Below are 18773 nucleotides of genomic sequence, written 5' to 3'. Positions count from 1 at the left end.
TAATGCCTCGAGTCTATACCTCGAATGCTACACGGTGCTTATAATCCCAAAGGACCACAAGCTAACCCATCACTGATACCTACTGTAATAACTGAATAATAATTTGGTAAATATGCAGATAATAGGTGAAAAACTAGCCATAACATTCAATACTGTAAATAATACTAAATATGGTATCACAATGCCAAAATTGAACATCAATACTGAAAACTGAACAACTATCTGAAAATACTCTAGTCTAAAAAGCCTCTAAACTGTCTGAACTGTGGAGTTGATGGGAAAAGTCCCTAACTAACTCCGACTACTAAAAATGAACTAAAATGCTAAAATTAATAATCACATCCTTGAACTATGAAGACTTACTACAAACTCTATATGTTGAGAATCTAAACAGCTAAGGGTGCTCGGGAGCCCATACGTCTAAACCTATGATATAAGACATCATAGTGCAAAAGAAAACATGTATTAGTACTTTGAGTATACTGGTATGCTCAGTGAGATAGGCTGAAATGAATGGGTTCATGAGTATGACTGAATGAGAGTACACACATGAATATGTAAACTGTACTGAGATCATAATAACACTGAATACTGATTAACTAATATTTGAGTATACTGATACTAAATTACTGGTATGTGAATGACTGTATCTAATAGTCTTGATTCTGTGGAACTATATTGAGTCCCATGCTGAGCTGCGTAATTGTGTTCGACAGTCCTGAATCTGTGGAACTAACTGAGTTCTATACTGAGATCGAATCTGAAATTGAGACTGTAGGAAATAATTATCTAACCGACATGCCCCTTCTCTAACTTATTTAGGTTTAAACCTATAACCCAGTTAGAGGGTGTCAATACCATTCCATGGGTAAGGATAAATTCTGAGTTACCCTTATCTGGCAGGTACTCTGAACGAGAACGGTGGTACCCTCATCTGGCAGGTAGATCACCTTATCAACCCTCAACTAGTAGGTTGATGTCTCAACCTACGCTGGCTACGTAGTTATGGAACGCAAGGACTGCTTCTAAGGATTACACCCTTTACTGGCAGGTGAGCCCTCATTCTTGGGTTCTCTCAGTGCTTAATCCTACTCTCAACTGAATAGACACTGGATTAAAATCTAAACTGTACTAGGCTGGACTGAACTGTTACTGATCTTACCGTATAACTAAACTGAACTAATTTTATTGAACTGAACTGGACTGATTCTGAGTTCACTGAGTTTTCCTATATTCTATAACTGACTGAATTCTACTGATCGATACATGACTGATTCTACTCTATGACTGACCATGGCTCTAGAAAAGCTGCTATATTATCGAGTATTAAATACCCCCAGGACACGATAACATAAGCTTAAAAGACATGGCATAATCTTGAAACATGGTAATTACTACTTAGTCATCGTTCATTTATTTGGGCATTCAAGAAAACACTTGCATGACATGAACTTGCATACATGCTAACATGATATAATTTTACTATTCCACTCACATGGATAATTCATCAAACACTTGTGGGTCATAATATATGTACATAATACAAAAACAACATTTAGGCATCGTGATTCAATTCTAATTAAATAATTCCATGAGTTTCAACATGAATTCACATTATAAAGCACACATATCAATTAACTCTACACGAATCTTGTAGTAAATCATGAAATAGAAACTCAATTAAGTAATAATCATGAATACACTGGAATTCATAAAATTACTATACATGAGCTTTAAAAGAGTTTCTTGGACTCCAAGGGCAGAAGGAACCCTTGGATGAACACATCACATACCTTAGTTGGTGAATTCTAGAAAATTAACGGTGGAATCTTGAGTCTTGAATTGAATTTAATTTATCTAGGGTTTTTGTTCTTGAGTAATTTGTGAAAGAATGATTATATTTTGCTAAAAGAGGGCTAAATTTTATGTTATGGGGGCTGAAGGGTGTGGGAAAAAAACTTAATTAACCCTGAGGATGATACATTTTTAAAGACTGTAAACTGAACCATCGATGCGCAGGCTGACGCACCGCGTCATTGGCATCAATACAATAGCCAATGCACCGCATTGAGTCCACGTCGGTTCACTAAAATTGGATGCTGAGAGCTGAGAAAAACATTTATCAATGCGATAGTCGACGCATTGCATCAAGATCATGTTGATTCACTAGTTTAGGATCCCAAAGGTGCTTCAAACGAAGTCCGAAAAATCTAAAACTTGTCCGAAAATACCTATTGACATTCCTGGGTATGAATTGACTCAAATACCAATATTTAATGGATGTAAGGGTCGCGAAATAAGATTGCCAACTTTTGAAGTCTAAAATAACACTTAGTATGAATACTTAGCTAGAAATTTCTAAGTTTGGGACCCCTTACCAAGCTTAAAAGACTGAATTAAGCCAAGAATTCTGTAGGGTCTTTAGTATCTTAGTAGATGAAGAACTTAGGGAAAATGTGATAGAGGTTAAAAGAGTTAGTGATAGGTTGATGTCTATTAAGTTGGTCGTTGGAGGGTCTATAGTGTACATTATTAGTGCCTATGCCTCCGCAGGTAGGTTTGGATGAGGAGGAGAAGAAGGACTTTTTGAAGGTTTTGGATGAGGTGGTGAGGATCATCCCAAGAACTAAGAAAATTTTCATGGGAGGAGATTTTAATGGGAATTTTGGGTCTTTGTCGAGAGGTTATGATGATGTGTATGGCGGTTTTGGTTTTCCAGAGCGGAATGAAGAAGAAGCTTCTCTTTTGGATTTTTCTAGGACTTTTAGGTTGTGGATAGCAAATTCAAACTTTTCTAATAAGGAGGAACACCTTATTATATTCTATAGTTCTATGGCTAAGACTCAGATAAATATTTTTCTTCTTAGAAAATAAGATTGAGCGCGCTATGTAAAGAGTGTAAATTCATACCTAGCGAGAATCTTTTGAGTCAGCATAGGTTGTTGGTGATGGACTTAGTTATCAATAAAGGAAAAAAAAAGAGTAGTGTGGAGGCTTGGCCTAGGATTAAGTGGGGTAGCTTGACTTGGCTAGTACTTTGGAAATGAGGGAGAAGTTAACGAGTTTGAGGGTTTGGGAGAGTAGAGGAAGTGCGGATAGTATATGGGAGACGACTTCCAGTTGCATTAGGGAGACCGCTAGAGAGGTGTTAGGTGTTTTGAGTGGTCGATCCGACAGAGTCTAAGAAGGTGTCTTATGCTAAGTTTGTTAAGAGCAAGGATGATGAGGAAAGACAGACGGATAAGGAGGAGTATAAGGTAGCTAGAAGAGAGGCTAAGTTAGAGGTTACGACGACTAAGACAATATTTTTTGAGAGCTTATATGCGGCTTTAGAGAGGAAAGACAAGGATAAGAAGTTTTATAGGCTTACCAAGGCCAGAAAGTAGATGGCTCATGACCTTGACCAAGTGAAGTGCACCAAAGAAGAGGATGATATAGTGTTGGTTGAGGATTCCCTCATTAAGGAGAAGTGGCAGCCTTATTTTCATAAATTTTTGAACGACAAAGGGGACAAAGGTTTTATGTTGGGGAACTTGGAGAAATTTAAGGAGTGTCGCAATTATGTTTATTGTAGGCATATCAAGGTTGAGAAGGTCAAGTAAGCTATTCTCAGGATGCAGCAGGGTAGGGCGACGGGGCCAGATGAGATTTCAGTGGATTTTTGAAAAAGCATTAGCAGGGTAGGTTTGAAGTGGTTGACAAAGTTATTTAACATTAATTTTAGGGAGGAAAATATGTATGAAGAGTGGAGGTGGAGTGCGATGATTTCAGTGTATAAGAATAAGGAAGACATCCAGAGTTACAACAACTATAAATGTATTAAGTTATTGAGTCATACTATAAAGGTTTGGTAAAGGGTGGTAGAGATGAGAATGAGAAGGGTGGTGAAGATATCTGAGAATTAGTTTAGTTTCATGCTAGGTCGCTCGACCACTGAGGCCATTCATTTTGTAAGGAGATTAGTTGAGCAGTTTTGGGAAAGAAAGAAGGACTTGCACATGGTGTTTATTGATCTTGAAAAGAGATATGACAGAGTTCACAAAGAGATTCTGTGGAGGTGCTTAGAAGCTAGAGAGGTGCCCGTACTGTACACTAGGTCGATTCAGGATATGTATGATGGTGTGAAGACTCGTGTGAGGACGGTAGGTGGGGACTCAGAGCACTTCCCAATTTTGATAGGGTTGCACCAAGGATTGACTCTTAGCCTATTTTTATATGCCTTGTTGATGGATATTTTGACGCGATATATTCAAGGGAAGGTGACTTGGTGTAAGTTATTTGCAAATGATGTGGTACTGATTGACGAGACTCGGGGAAGAGTTAATGATAATTTAGAAATTTAGAGACAGATGCTTGAGTCTAAAAAATTTTGGTTAAGTTAAACCAAGACGGAGTACTTGGAGTGTAAGTTCAGTGATGTGTCGCAGGAGGTTGGAGTGGTTGTGAAGATAGACTCTCAGTCCATTCAAAAGAGAGAGAGTTTAAAGTATCTGGGGTCTATGATTCAGCATAATGGTGAGATTGACGAGGATATCACACATTGTATTGGGGAAGGGTGGTTGAAATGGAGGATCGCTTTGGGAGTTCTATGTGATAAGAAGGTTCCCTCGAAGCTTAAGGGAAAGTTCTACAGAGTGGTAGTCTGACTGACTACGTTGTATGAAGTGGGGTGTTGTCCAGTTAAGAAATCCCAAATCCAAAAGTTGAAGGTGCCAGAGATGAGAATATTGCGATGAATGTGTGGATATACTAGGAAAACTAGGGTGAGGAATAAGATTATTTGGGAGAAGGTGGGAGTTGCATCAGTGGAGGACAAGATGCAAGAAGTGAGGTTACGTTGGTTTGGGCATGTGATGAGGAGGGGATCAGATGCTTCAGTGCGGAGGTATGAGACACTGGCTATGGATGATTTTAGGTGGGGTAGAGGTAGATCGAAGAAATATTGGAGGGAGGTGATTAGGTATGATATGGAGCAGTTATAGCCTACGGAAGACATGACCTTTGATAGGAAGGTGTAGAGGTCGTGGATTAGGGTAGAGGATTAGGGGGTGGGAGTGCGTCGGTAATAGTAGGGGAGCGTTCTTTTATGTCTAGAGCTTTTTTTTGTGGTATTGTGGCTGTAGTATTAGCTTGCGGCTAGCAGTGTTAGTTTATTTTGAATACCGTACTATTTTATATAAATTTATCTTTTATGTTTGTTATACTGTTAGTTTATTTTGCATACTGTACTAGTTCATATGCACTTATCTTTTGTGTTTGTTATACTGTTATCGGTCCTAATATGGGGGTCTATCGAAAACAGCCTCTCTACTTCACCTAAGGTAGTGATATGGTCTGCATTTACTCCACCCTCCCCAAACTCCACTATGTGGGAATACACTGGGTATGTTGTTGTTGTTGTTCTACAATTGTGGTTCTAATATTTTCGTAAATACTCTGTTTTGAGTGCGTATAGTTATAAAGATCGGTTATATATTGAGGAGTCCAAATCTGAAATTTTGGATGTTTTGGTGTAGTTTTAAAGTGTGTTTCATTGAATTTGATGCTTGGATTCATGGAAGAAGACGAAATCTATTTTCTGGTGTAACAGTGTATATATTTATACATTGTGTAGTACATTATTATATATTTATTAGTATACTGCATTATATATTGTTGTATATATACAATACAAACTTTTTGTTTTGGTAATTTTCTTTTTACTCTCCATTTTATACTCTTGTACAATGTGGATATATTGTCTAAACATTATATATACATAACATTATATATACATATGGCCGGGGGTCTATCGGAATCAATCTCTCTACTTCACCTGAGGTAGTGATATGGTCTGTGTATACTCTACCCTCCCCAAACCCCACTATATGGGAATACACTGGGTATGTTGTTGTTGATTATATACATATGTATATATTTATATAATTATGCATATTCTTGTATAATTGTATATATACACTTAATATACAACATTATTCAAAATTATAAGAGGTGTATAATATACTTATATACAATAGATATTACACAAAAAATTTAATTTTGTCTTCTTCCTTTATTAAAAAAATTAATGATAAAATGAAGTTAATTTTAAAAATATAGTTACCGAATGGGGTGACGAAAGGAGATCAGGTAGTCTAATTTTTCTTTAGTCAATATCAGTGCATAGTGGATCAAGTCGTAACATTTAAACACTCCAAAATTCAATGTCTTGACCAATAGAATTCTCCTCACTTACTAAAGCAACTGAACAAATCAGGGACATATGTTTGACCAATGTAGGTCACATTTTGTGATGATCTACACACGAGTAAGTAATTTCTATTGTCATTCCTCCTATTTTGTAAGACTAAGATGGAAGATGTAAGACAGAGACTAATAATCTAGTTAAGGATATAAAGTAACTTTTTTTTTTTTTATATAGAATTGGGTCATATTTGGTAATGTAACATAGAGTCACTATATTTTGTGATATAACATTACTAGTTACATTTTTTTTTTTTTTTGTAATTTTCTTAATTTTTATTGATCAAGACTTGGTATAACAAGTTATGGTGATTCGTCAGTATTTCTGGTCAAATCCTAACATATCACAAGTTCCTTTTTGTATTTGTGGTTGAAATTCTAGGGATCCAACGAAATCCAATTGTTATGTTTGGGTAGAAATTCCCAAAATATTTTGTTTCAAAATAAGCCTTAATCAACTCCAAATGGATTCAATTTTAATATACAACTTTCTACCATCAATCCTAACACTTCCGATTGTTAGATTCAATCTAAACTTTTAAAAGTTACTACACTTATATTGTCTTCAAAAAGAAAAAGTCAAAGCTCAATAAAATCCTAATTTGGTCATAAATTTCTATGGTCAATCATAATTCAACAAGAAGCTTGTTTCTTTCGAAGTATAAAGTAACATGTCTTTTTTTTTTTTCAAGAAAATAATTTTATTTTGAAAAAGAAATAGAATATCAGAAAAATTGTTTTAACAAGGGCTCCAAATTAACCTAATTAGCTAATTTCAAGTTCTCACGTGAAGTAGTCTTGAAATTGAAATTCAGAAATAGTTTCGAAATAGTTTGCACTCTTACTGGGCTTTCAGTTCTGTCTATTAGAGGTGTGCATCGGTCGGTTTGGTTTGGTTTTATATATTATCTGTTCGGTTTATCGATTTTCGGTTTTTAAATATGCTAAACCAATAACCAAATCAATATGATATTTTTTATTGGTTTTCAGTTTATCGATTTTTAGTCCTTAACGGTTTGGTTTTTGATTTAACCGATAAGAAAATACTCATAAAATAGAAATAGTAGTAACTAAAATGAAAAAAAAATTGAATCTTAGTTGCAATCAAAAATCCTACATACTTTGTTTTAATCTTCAAGTTTGAACTAAATGTTGTTAGGAGAAATTAAGAGTTTGTCTAATTGAAATAATAGGTTTGTTAACTGGTAGATTTAAAGAGAAATATATAATAAGTCATATATATATATATATATATATATATATTTATATTTATTGGGTTATCGGTTTACCCAATAATCCAATAAGAAAAAATCGAACCGAACCAATAACCCAATAATTTTTTTTTATAAAACCATTAACCGAATAACCCAATAATAATAAACCAATAACCACTACAAAAAAAAATGCGTTTAGCAACGAATTTATAGCAACAAAAGTTTTTTCGTCGCTAATTAACGACAGAATTGCAACGAAATAGAAATTCTGTCGCTAAACAAACGAAATTAAAATTAATAGCCTAATTAGTGATGGAATGACGACGAAATATAAAATTAGTTGCTAAGTTTTGGCGGTAAATATTGGCGCCTTTATTTTGGTGACAAAATTAGCGACAAAAATGGGAGAAATTCTTTTTGACATGGTGGAGACGGCAATAGCAACAGAAATACTGTCGCTGGAAGTATTTTACCATTTTTAATAATATATTAGGTATATATTTAATTAATGATTAGCAATAGATTATATATCCGTTGCTAAATCCGTCACCCTACCAACCTAATATTAGGGCTATGTCTTTTATTTCACTTTGTTCCCAAAACATAACATCATCCGCCTCTCTCTCCAAAAACAGTCCTCTTTCCCTTTTCTCTCCCTAATCTCTCAATATCAGTCGAAAAGAGTGTCAATTGGCGAATTTTGAATCTAAATTAGAGGCTAGATTTTATATCTCGTAATTTTAGTTGTTTCTCCTCTTTTAATTTCTTAATTTCTATGTTAGAAGTGACGTGTTAATGATATGTTTAGGATTTTTTGAGCTATTTCAGTTAGGGTTCTTCGATTATTGTGTTAAAAAAATTGATAAATGGTTATTTACTCGAAATGAAAACCGTATTTTCTTTCTCAGAATTATTTTTATGGGGATTTTGATATTCCAATGTTGCATGTCTATGAATCTGAAATTTCTTCAACAAAATTTCTAGTTGTGGTTTAATTTTCAGTGTTTTGCATACACTGATTATGTTAGGGTTTTTGATTTTTTATTTGAAGTTCTATTTGTGGGTTTTTTGAGCTTTTTCAATTTTCGTTGTTCGATTGTCATGTTAAAATGTTGTGTTAATGGTTATTTAATCGAAATGGGAATAATATTTTTCCTCTTAACTTCTATTTATGTTGTTTTTTATATCTTCTGTTCCAGGTTCATTAATCTCTGATTTCTTCAATAAATTTTTCATTTGTGTGGTTTAGTTGTCTTTTTTATGTACAGGTTTATGTAAGGTTGTACTTAGTGTGTTGCATGTTGAAAAAATTAGAAAACATAGAGTAGTTTGAGTCACTTTTGCTTACTGTTGTTCTGATTTTCTGTAAACATTAAAATGTAGTATGTTTCATGTTTCTTTGAAATTGTGTAATTGTCATAATCATTTTCTGTTTTGTTGTGTTGACTGTTTAGCCTTTATTCTTCCAAAGATTCCATTTGTGGGATCACATTTGTTATATGTTGTTGTTTTTTCTTAATTTGATTGTGATGTTATATTTTGGATTTTCAGAGAGATCCACTAAGGATACCAGCAAGTGTCAGAAAGTGATCTAGCATATATCTTGTACTATAACATTTTTCCTTTTAAATGATTTTCGATTAGTTTTTCATATGTTTATCTATTGCCGTTTGTGTTCTTTATTATTCGTGAAACTGTCTCTATTTTCTTTTACTTACCGATTGAGGATTCACTTTAAATTCAATTAACTTTTGTGATGTAACTTTGTGTTAAAGTTGTAGACTTTATTTGTTTATTTTTGCCAACAAAGTTGCAACTTATTTTTAGATTTTGTTTAATGTTCAGATTTTAGGTATGTACTTTGCTGAAATTTGACGTTTTAATCTTGTTGTCGGGAGCTTTGCCTCATGCCTTATGATTGTAATGATAGAAGTTTCAGTTTTGTATGTAATTAAACTTTTTCGCTAACACTTACTAAGAAGGACAATGAATGATATGTTGTGTTTGTGATTTCTTGTTTATTTAGAAGAAAAATGACTGATATATTCTATCTCCTTATAAAAATTGAAAGATATATTCCAGTTTGTTAAGATATTTAATTATTTCTTCACTTTAGTGGTAATCTTGGATGTATGAATTACTAAAATGTAAAAATCTAACTATGTTGTTTATGTTGACATTAATAGGAATATGAATAATCTAGAGCGTGGATGGATGTATGATAGGTTGGATGGCCGATGGGCTATAAACTCTAGATTCATTACTGGTGTGAATAACTTTATCCTCTTTGCATGTTCTCAACAAAATTACATGAGTGGTAACAACATTAGATGTCTATGTAAAAAATGTGGCAACATTGAATACAAGGATGTTGAAACGGTTAGATATCACTTTCTTCATGATGGATTTGTTAAGGACTATTGTGTTTGGAAACATTAAGGGAAAGCAGATCTGATAGGTGAGATTTCATTCGGTAATGATTTGATCAATGGTGCTCAACTTGAATTGGGATATGATAATCCATATCGACAAATGATTTTGGATGCTGCTGGTCCCAACTTTAACCATGGTTACAACAATATTGAATCTAGACCATCTCATTTGTATGAACCTTCAATTGAGGAGGAACATGAAACTTCGATGGAGGAGGAGCCTAATTTATAGTACCAAAAATTTTATGAATTGTTGCACTCTGCTGATGCAAAATTGTATCCTGGTTCTTCCCTCTCTCAACTTGCAGTAATCTCTCGAATGTTAAATATTAAGATGAAAAATAATATGTCACAGAGGGGTTTTAGCCAAATAATGCAATTGTTTAAAGAGTCTTTATCGGAAGATAACCTATTACTTGATAGTTATTATCAGACTAAGAAGCTAGTACGTAGCTTAGGTTTACCGGTTGAAAAGATTGATTGTTGTGAATCAGGTTGTATGTTGTATTGGGAAGACCATGAACATCTTACCTCTTGTAAATTTTGTGGAAAAGAGAGGTATAAGCATCGAGTTGGCTCTCGTAAGAGGAAATTGGTCCCTTACAAAAGGATGTATTATTTTCCTTTAATTCCTAGATTGAATAGATTATATGCATCCCATACTACAGAAGCTGACATGACATGGCATCATGAACATATAAAAGAGGATGGAGTAATGCATCATCCATCAGACTCTGAAGCTTGGAAGAACTTCAATGAAAGTCATCATTTTTTTGCTGATGAACCGAGAAATGTTAGGTTGGGGTTATATACTGATGGTTTCCAACCATTCAGTCAGTCTGGGAGAAAATATTCATCATGACCAGTAATTGTCACTCCATACAATTTGCCTCCAGGGATGTGCATGAAAGAGGCTTATATGTTCTTAACTGTCATTGTTCCTGGGCCAAATAATCCCAAACATAAAATTGATGTTTATCTACAGCCTCTTATAAAGGAATTGACGTTGTTGTGGGAGACAGGTGTAAAAGCATTTGATATCTCCAAAAAATAAAATTTTCAATTAAGGGTAGCTTTGATGTGGACAATCAGTGACTTTCCAGTATATTCTATGTTATCAGGATGGAGTACTGTAGGTAAGTTTTCTTATCCTTATTGTATGGAGGAAACACAATCCTTTAGATTACAACATGGTTGGAAAACATCATGGTTTGACTGTTACAGAATGTTCCTTGACTAATATCATCTATTTAGGAGAGATCGTTAAATTTTTCTTAAAAGTCGAACTGTTAAAAGATCACCACCACCATACAGAACCGGAGAAGAGATATTGAATCAAATTTGTGATTTGGGGATAAGAAAAGTAAAAGAGTTAGATGCAGAAGAAGTTAATCAACGAATATGTAGTTCTTGTGAATGGAAAAAGCAAAGCATCTTTTGGGATTTACCTTAGTGAAGTTCTAACATGATTCGACATAACCTCAATGTCATGCATATTGAGAAAAACTTCTTTGATAATGTATTTAATACGGTCCTCACTATTGATAAGAAAATCAAAGACAATCTACAAGTTCGCCTAGATATGGTCAATTATTGTGATCGACCTTATTTGGCAAAGGATGCTTCTGAAAAATATTCCAAAGCTGTATATATAATAGACAAGGAAGCAAGCACAATCTTGTTTAATTAGGTGAAAGGCTTAAAATTTCCAGATGGGTATATTTCAAATTTGGGTAGATGCCCAGACACATCTGTGAAAAGGTTATTTGGCATGAAGAGTCATGATTGTCATGTGTTCATACAACAGTTGATGCCTATTGATTTTCGTGAACTACTTCCAAATAATGTATGGTAGGCACTTACAAAATTGAGCTTATTCTTTAAAGATCTTACATCGGCTACTCTTCGAGTGGATGAAATGGAGAGATTACAGGGAGATATTCCACAAATCTTGTGTAAGTTAGAACGTATTTTTCCTCCTGGGTTCTTTGACTCAATGGAACATCTGCCTGTGCACCTTCCATAAGAAACAAAGATTACTGGACCTGTACAATATCGATGGATGTATCCTTTTGAAAGGTAATGCAAAAATTCAAGTTTAACTTGTGAGAATAATGTTGTTATTTACTTTTCAAATGTGATGGTTTATCCATTTTTCTATTTAGGTATCTTGGGAGTCTTAAAAGAATGGCTGGAAATAAAGAAAGTGTTGAGGGTTATATATGTGAAGCTTACTTGATGCAGTGTCAACACTATTATTTTCTCATTATTTTGAACCATATGTCATGACACGCAATCATAATGTGGATCGAAATGATGATGGTGGTATTGTGGAAGAAGTTGAAGGAAATTTATCAATATTCACCCATCCCGAACGATTATGGGGAGAATAAGAAAAAGAGGAATCTAACTTTTCAGGAAATCAACGCTGCCCAAACTTACATTTTGCTAAATTGTGAAGAGGTTGATCCATATGTAAGGTAACAAAGTTAGTTGTATCAACTAAATTTTATAAGCATATTCATAAATCATGACTTGAAATTGAAATCTTTTTTTTTTTAAATGAAATATGTTTGTGCAACGTTTGCAATAAGAATTTCCAAATGTCTCTCAAGATCAAATAATTGAGAGCTTTGAAGCAAATTTCTCTATATGGTTCAAGCAATATGTAAGGCTTTAAAAATTAAGATCTTTTATACCATTATGCACTTAAATTAACTTATGAAATTGAACTAAATTTTATAATCTTCTAAATAGGTGCGGCTCAATCATATTGACAATGAATTCCTATGTAGTCTTGCTCGTGGACCATTGATAGGCACTACATCTCATTCGGTGTATTTTGTTAATGGATACAAGTTTCATACAGATTTTCATGGTAGCGCAAGATCAACAATGAATAGTGGAGTTTGTATTTCAGATCCAACTTTTGGTGATTTCTACGGGTGGATAAAAAAGATTCTAGGAGTGGAATACCGCGAAACACCTTTAAAGCGAACTGTACTATTCAAATATGAATGGTTTGACCCAACTATGGATGTTGGTGTTAAAATGAATAATCAGTATAAATTGGTTGATATTAACCATTGTCGCCGATATAAAAAATATGAACCTTTTATTCTGACAATGCAAGAAACTCAAGTGTGTTATGTGTCTTATCCTATCAAGAAAAAGGACAAGGATGATTGGGTAGCTGTATTGAATATCAAACCTCAAAATGTTGTTCAATTATTCGATGAGGAAATTGAGACAGCTATAGAACTAAATATTCCATTTCAAGTTGAAGAAGTTCAAGTCTACAAGATAGACATGAATGTTGCCACAGATGAAAGCATACACTTACATGATGCAAATGGTGGATTAATTGAAATGGATAAAGTCACTGATGATGGTTTATTACAAGAACATCATGACAACCAAGAGGATGCTACAGAAGAAGAGTATGAAACTGAGGAAACTGAGGAAGATGAAGAGAAAGTTTTGGAAAAAGACACAAATAGCGATTAGTGCTTGATAAAAAATATGCTATTGTATCTTATTTTTATTTTGTGAGCAGCCATTTTGTCGAACTAGTATCATTTTCTTTGTCTATTTGTTTACACAAAACTTGTTGCTTCAATTGGTTTTATGATCTACTTCTCAATTTTTGACTCTTTCATTTTCTTAGGCTACAACTGTGCTTTTACATTTTCTAATACCTTATCTATATATTGTTGTTTGTTTCTCTTGGTATTATTAAGTTTGCATATTATTTCCACTTTAACTAATACAGTTTTTTTTATAGATATGACTAGAGGTCGAGGTCGCGGAAGAACAGGGCGTGGAGGCAAGTCTGCAGTTAGGAGTAATAATGATGTTACTGCAGACATACCTACTGTTCCCACTCCTGCTATTGTTACTTCTCAAGATGATGTCATAGGTGGTCAAAATAATACAAATCAAGTTCAACCATTGATTCCTCAAATTAGATCAACGGTTCAAACTTCTGGTGATGGTAGCAACCATACAACTCCCGTATCATCTCTGACTGCTCTAAATCAGATGAATAAAACAAGAGAAGGTACATCTACTCTAAGAAACCAAATAGGTGAGTGTCTTAACTAATCGACTTCATCCTTGAAAATGGCTGAACATAATCAACTTCCTGTCCGCTTTCTATCTCCACATATATATATGTTTTATTTTTTTTGGTTGATGATCTGTTGTTGGTTCTTCATTTGAGAGTTCTTGTGGACAGAATTACAATGGGAGTATTCTGTAGCATTTTGGTGGTTCTGTTGGTAGTTCATGACCTGTTGGTGGTTCTTGTTGTGAGTATTTTGATGATTCTATTGGTTGTTTTTGTTCTGTTGTTGGTTCTTCATTTGGGAGGAATTCTTATGGGAAGAATTACAATGGGAGTATTTTGTTGTATTTTGGTAGTTCTATTGGTGATTCTTGATCTGTTGGTGATTCTTGTTGTGAGTATTTTGGTGGTTCTTATTATGTTGGTGGTTCTTGATCTGTTCTTGGTTTTTATTGTGAGTATTCCAATGTTACATGGGATTCCAGAATGACAGTGAGGTATGTTGCTGTAAGGTATTTGTGACTTTTTGTGTAAAATTGCCATCTTCTTTCTACTTTAACAAGTATAATTTTTTTAATAGATATGACTCGAGGAAGAGGTACAAGTCGAGGAAGCATAAGGCGTGTGGGCAAGTCAGCAGCTAGGACTAATATGCCTGTTCGTACTGCAAACATGCCTACTATTCCCACTCCTATAGTTGCACCACAAACAGTTGGTGGCGTAGGTGCTCCAACTTTTAATCATGGTAATACGTCTCCTACTACTCTAAATCAGACCAACCCAACAACTATAGGTACGTCTTCACAAACTAACCAAGTAGGTGAGGACATATCTCGTAGCAACACAAATAGAGAAAGTAATTCCAGTCGGAGCCATGTGCGGACCCTTGTTACTATAACTTCTACAGGGTTAGTCCATTTTTTGTCAATTATTATTATATATTATTTTTTAATTATAGTAACCTCTAAATAATGTCTTCACATTGATATAGATTGCAACCTTCTAAAGCATGCTCTAATATGATACACGAGTCTTTCAAAAATGAACTTGATCATAATGGAGTCAATTGGAAAGGTGTCTCATATGACATAAAAGATGGCTATTTTGGGGAATTCAAGGTATACATCTTCATCATAATTGATTTTGTAAAGTATACTTATTTTTATAAATACGATATTAATGTGTTATCTTGGAAATTTATTTCAGAAACACTTCTATTGGGTTTCTTCCATTACTGATGCTGCAGTAAAGAAACACTGGTAGAGTAAGGCAGCAACTATGTATAGAAATTTCATTGCTAAAATCAAAGAGAAAGGGATTCAGCAAGATTTTATGCATGAAGATATCTGGGAAAGCTGGCAGTGACTTTCGGCAGATCCAAAGTGTGTTGAAAAGTCCAAAATAAATGTACAGATTCTTCGTGGACGCAAAAAAGTCGCTGCAGAAACTCAAACGGGAGGATCTATCTCAATTGGAGAGTACCGAAAGAGACTTGTAAGTATATATTTCAAGTATTAAACTGTAATTTGTTGTGAGACAGTCTAAAGTTAGTTCAACGTTATGCTATTGTTGCATTTCTGTTTACTGTTTATCTCAAATGTTAATCACTTCTCACTGTTTCTATCTCCTGTGTTGTATTTGGTATGTTGTGTTTTGTTATTGTCTTGTAACCTAAAAAACTGCAATGTAAACTGTGCTTATATGTCGCAGAGTGGTATATTACCGAGGATTCATATATTTACGTATTCAGACCTTATGATTCTGGAAATTACTTGTCTGTTTTATGTGATTGGTTTTCATCTTATATAACCTTCACATTGGAATCTAACTGGAAATTTCTAAATGTTCATTATTAGCATATATTCTCAGTAAATTTGATGCAATGAAATTCAACAATCTCTTTCCAGTCATTGCTTAGTAAGAACAATGTATTGGATAACATAGTTCTGATCACGCGACTAATAATATTTACTTGATGACCAACTACGTTCCACTTGAATTATGGCTTTACAAATATTTTTGGCTTACATGAAATGTTCCAATAGTTTTGTTCTAGTACAATGCTCAATACTTCTTTTTTACATGCTGCTGAAATGGGTCGAGATCTGACACCAAGTGAGTTACATTTGCATCTTCACACACATGGTCATGATGGAAAATCTTTCATTGATGAACGTTCCCGAATCGTCCATGTAAGATTAAATCTTAATGTAGTAGTTTACTTAATTCTCATTTTTTAGTTTAAAGTACTTTTTGGTATCTAATCATTAGTAAGTACAATCCGTTATAATTTTACTTCCACTATTACAGGAAAGATTTGAAGAAATATTACGAGAAAAAACATTATCAGAATCTATTATTGATCAAATTGAAGCATATTACCAAGCTGCCGGAGGAGAAAAGAAGCGAAGAGTATTTGGTCTTGGATCAGAAGCCAAAGGCTACTACGGCCAAACTCTATGTATTTTTTGTGGAAAGAATTCATCTTAAGCTTCACATGAATTGGTACCAGCTACAGATTCGTATTTGGATGAGTTTGTGAAGCGATTGATTCCCGCACTTAAAAATCATTTTTTTCCTATTGTCATTAAAGAGGTACAAAAGTTGGTTTCTTCACGATCAGTTGTCACACCTCCGGCTACTCCTTTGGACGATCTTGATTCCTTAAATGATGATTGCAATGATCTTGATCAGTTGTGATGCTTTTGACGATCAGTGCATTGGTTTTTGATGGTCTATTTTTTTGGTTTTTGATGGTCTATTTTATTGAAACGTTTAAAATTGTGCAACAAAAAATTACACTTGATGGATGTAGGTATTGAGGATGTTTTGGACATACTTATGTGTTTAGATGTTGCTATGTTTGGTATTAAGGATGTTTAGACTTTTTCTATCTATATATATAGGTTCTTTTATATACATGTTGGATATTATAAGAAGATTTTGCTGTCTATATATATGTGACTTTTTTTATATGAATATTGGGTATAATAAGAATTTTATAATATTCTATTAATATTTAAAATACATATAAAAGATATAAAAGTAATGACGACAGATTTAGCGACAAAATTACTCATTGCCAAACTAAAACATTTGCAACGGGTTGAGAAAAATATTTTTTGTCACAAAAATTGGGAATTTTTAGTGATGGACTGACAATGAAATATTTGGTTAGGAAATAATCAAAATGATGAAATACAACATGAAATTAGTAATGAAACTTATAAATATAACAACGAATATATTCGTTGCTAAAATATAGCAACGGATATAGGACGTCTCTATTCTGTTGCAAATCTAGCAACAGATTTTATTTTTCCGTTGCTAAATGGTTAGCAATGCGCAATATATCAACGAATAATATTTTGTCGCTGATCCATCTCTAAATGGATTTAGCGATGAATTTCTGTTGATTAGCAACGTTATCGGTCTCTTGCTAAATGCAGTTTTTTTTTGTAGTTAACATTTTTAAAGGTTCAGTTTATTGATCGATTCGGTTTTTGTACACCCCTACTGTCTATGTAATTAGACTCGGTGGCTCTCTAATTTGTATAAAAATAGGCTCCATTTGAGTGTGGGAACAATATCATTTAACTAAAAATTACACAAACCCACAAGTTATGTTTTACTTATTACAAAAAATTCCATCTCCCTAAACATATTACAAAAATCTCACTTTTTAAGTTACTCTCTTTTAAAGTACATATACATAGCTTATGGTTTTTCTCTCATGGGTTTTCTTCTAAAAAAAGGCTGTAATCAAGGGGCGGTTATCATTTTCGAAATCAATCCTGTTTGAGTTCAACTGCAACTCACTGACATTCAATTTTAACTTAATCTCCTTTTAACATTATGAATTTTTAAGATATGAGGTTAGTAATTTTTTTTCTTTACTTACTGAAAATTAGAGATTTCGAATGAACTAATTCTTGCATGTTGTAATTAAGTAATTTTTTGGATTTCTACTTTACCAAAATATAGTTTGGATATCTGGATTCTCCTTTTTTATTTTCAAAATCGTCTATTTCAAGTACTAAATTGACAGCATAGTACTTAGTAAATGGATGATTCTCCTTCTTTTAGTTTAGGATTAACCCAGTTAGAGTATAATGAACCAACAAACTGGTTGTTGGGTTTGTTCCTGAAGTATTTGATTACGTGGAACCTAACTTTGTTGAAAACAGATCAAACCATCGTAACGACCCCATCAAGATGAAAAAGCTTAATAAAGTTGCTGCTGGAAGGTTGAAAAAATAAATGTGAGAATTGTCAAGAAAAGCCAAAAAAGATGATACTGTACGACCATGTCTATCAAAGGTATTTCTTATTTTTTGATTTTGATTTTTATTGTTAATTTTGTTCTGGATTTTTTGTGTTTTTTTCCCCAGTAATATGAGATTTTAAAACTAATAATTAATAAGGGATGATTGTTAGTTCTTCTACAAATTTTGGATTTTTTCATCAATTTGAAGTTTTTTAGAAGTTTCCTGTATAAATACAAAATAACTCTTTGTATATATTAGGCATATACATATGTGATGATGCATTTGTTTGAACTACAATGATATGTACAATTCATATACATGTGTGTTGACCGGGTGTTTATATATTAGTAAGTATGTATGTGTTGTACACATAAATTATTCATTAAATGTTATTGAACATATACATAAGTTATGTTTGGGATTATATTTTATTATGTGTTTTTGAGGCAATGGACATTACATATGTATATGCTAAACATATACATAAATTTTGATATGTTATTAAACTTGTAATGAAATGCCTAGTTCATATACATCATATTTTTTTATG

The 18773-nt window shown here is 33.4% G+C and overlaps 2 protein-coding genes across 2 annotated transcripts; both read left to right on the top strand.

Moving 5' to 3' along the window:
* The first annotated feature begins 2541 nt into the window (after positions 1 to 2541).
* Positions 2542 to 3386, top strand: LOC124885688. The gene is made up of 2 exons (XM_047393930.1): positions 2542 to 2827; positions 3178 to 3386. Exons 1-2 carry the CDS (start codon positions 2542 to 2544, stop codon positions 3384 to 3386), a joined length of 495 nt encoding a protein of 164 aa, XP_047249886.1.
* Positions 3387 to 13675: 10289 nt separating this feature from the next.
* On the top strand, positions 13676 to 16655 carry LOC107876387. The gene is made up of 7 exons (XM_047393929.1): positions 13676 to 13949; positions 14536 to 14863; positions 14947 to 15073; positions 15162 to 15214; positions 16012 to 16147; positions 16266 to 16416; positions 16468 to 16655. The coding sequence occupies exons 1-7, from the start codon at positions 13676 to 13678 to the stop codon at positions 16653 to 16655; spliced, it is 1257 nt and encodes a 418-aa protein (XP_047249885.1).
* The last annotated feature ends 2118 nt before the right edge of the window (positions 16656 to 18773 follow it).

The sequence above is a fragment of the Capsicum annuum genome, chromosome 7 (genome assembly GCF_002878395.1).
Source record: "Capsicum annuum cultivar UCD-10X-F1 chromosome 7, UCD10Xv1.1, whole genome shotgun sequence".
Classification (NCBI taxonomy): Eukaryota; Viridiplantae; Streptophyta; class Magnoliopsida; order Solanales; family Solanaceae; genus Capsicum; species Capsicum annuum.
Note: the sequence above shows the minus strand (reverse complement) of the source record. Positions and strands in the feature narration are given on the sequence as shown.

Excerpts from the sequence above, each read along its gene's own strand:
- LOC124885688 (XM_047393930.1), top strand. The coding sequence starts at position 2,542 with ATGCCTCCGCAGGTAGGTTTGGATGAGGAGGAGAAGAAGGACTTTTTG. Across the intron at positions 2,828-3,177 it reads ACACCTTATTATATTCTATA|AGTCTAAGAAGGTGTCTTAT; the intron begins GTTCTATGGCTA and ends TCGATCCGACAG.
- LOC107876387 (XM_047393929.1), top strand. The coding sequence starts at position 13,676 with ATGACTAGAGGTCGAGGTCGCGGAAGAACAGGGCGTGGAGGCAAGTCT. Across the intron at positions 14,864-14,946 it reads GTTACTATAACTTCTACAGG|ATTGCAACCTTCTAAAGCAT; the intron begins GTTAGTCCATTT and ends ACATTGATATAG. Across the intron at positions 15,074-15,161 it reads GCTATTTTGGGGAATTCAAG|AAACACTTCTATTGGGTTTC; the intron begins GTATACATCTTC and ends AATTTATTTCAG.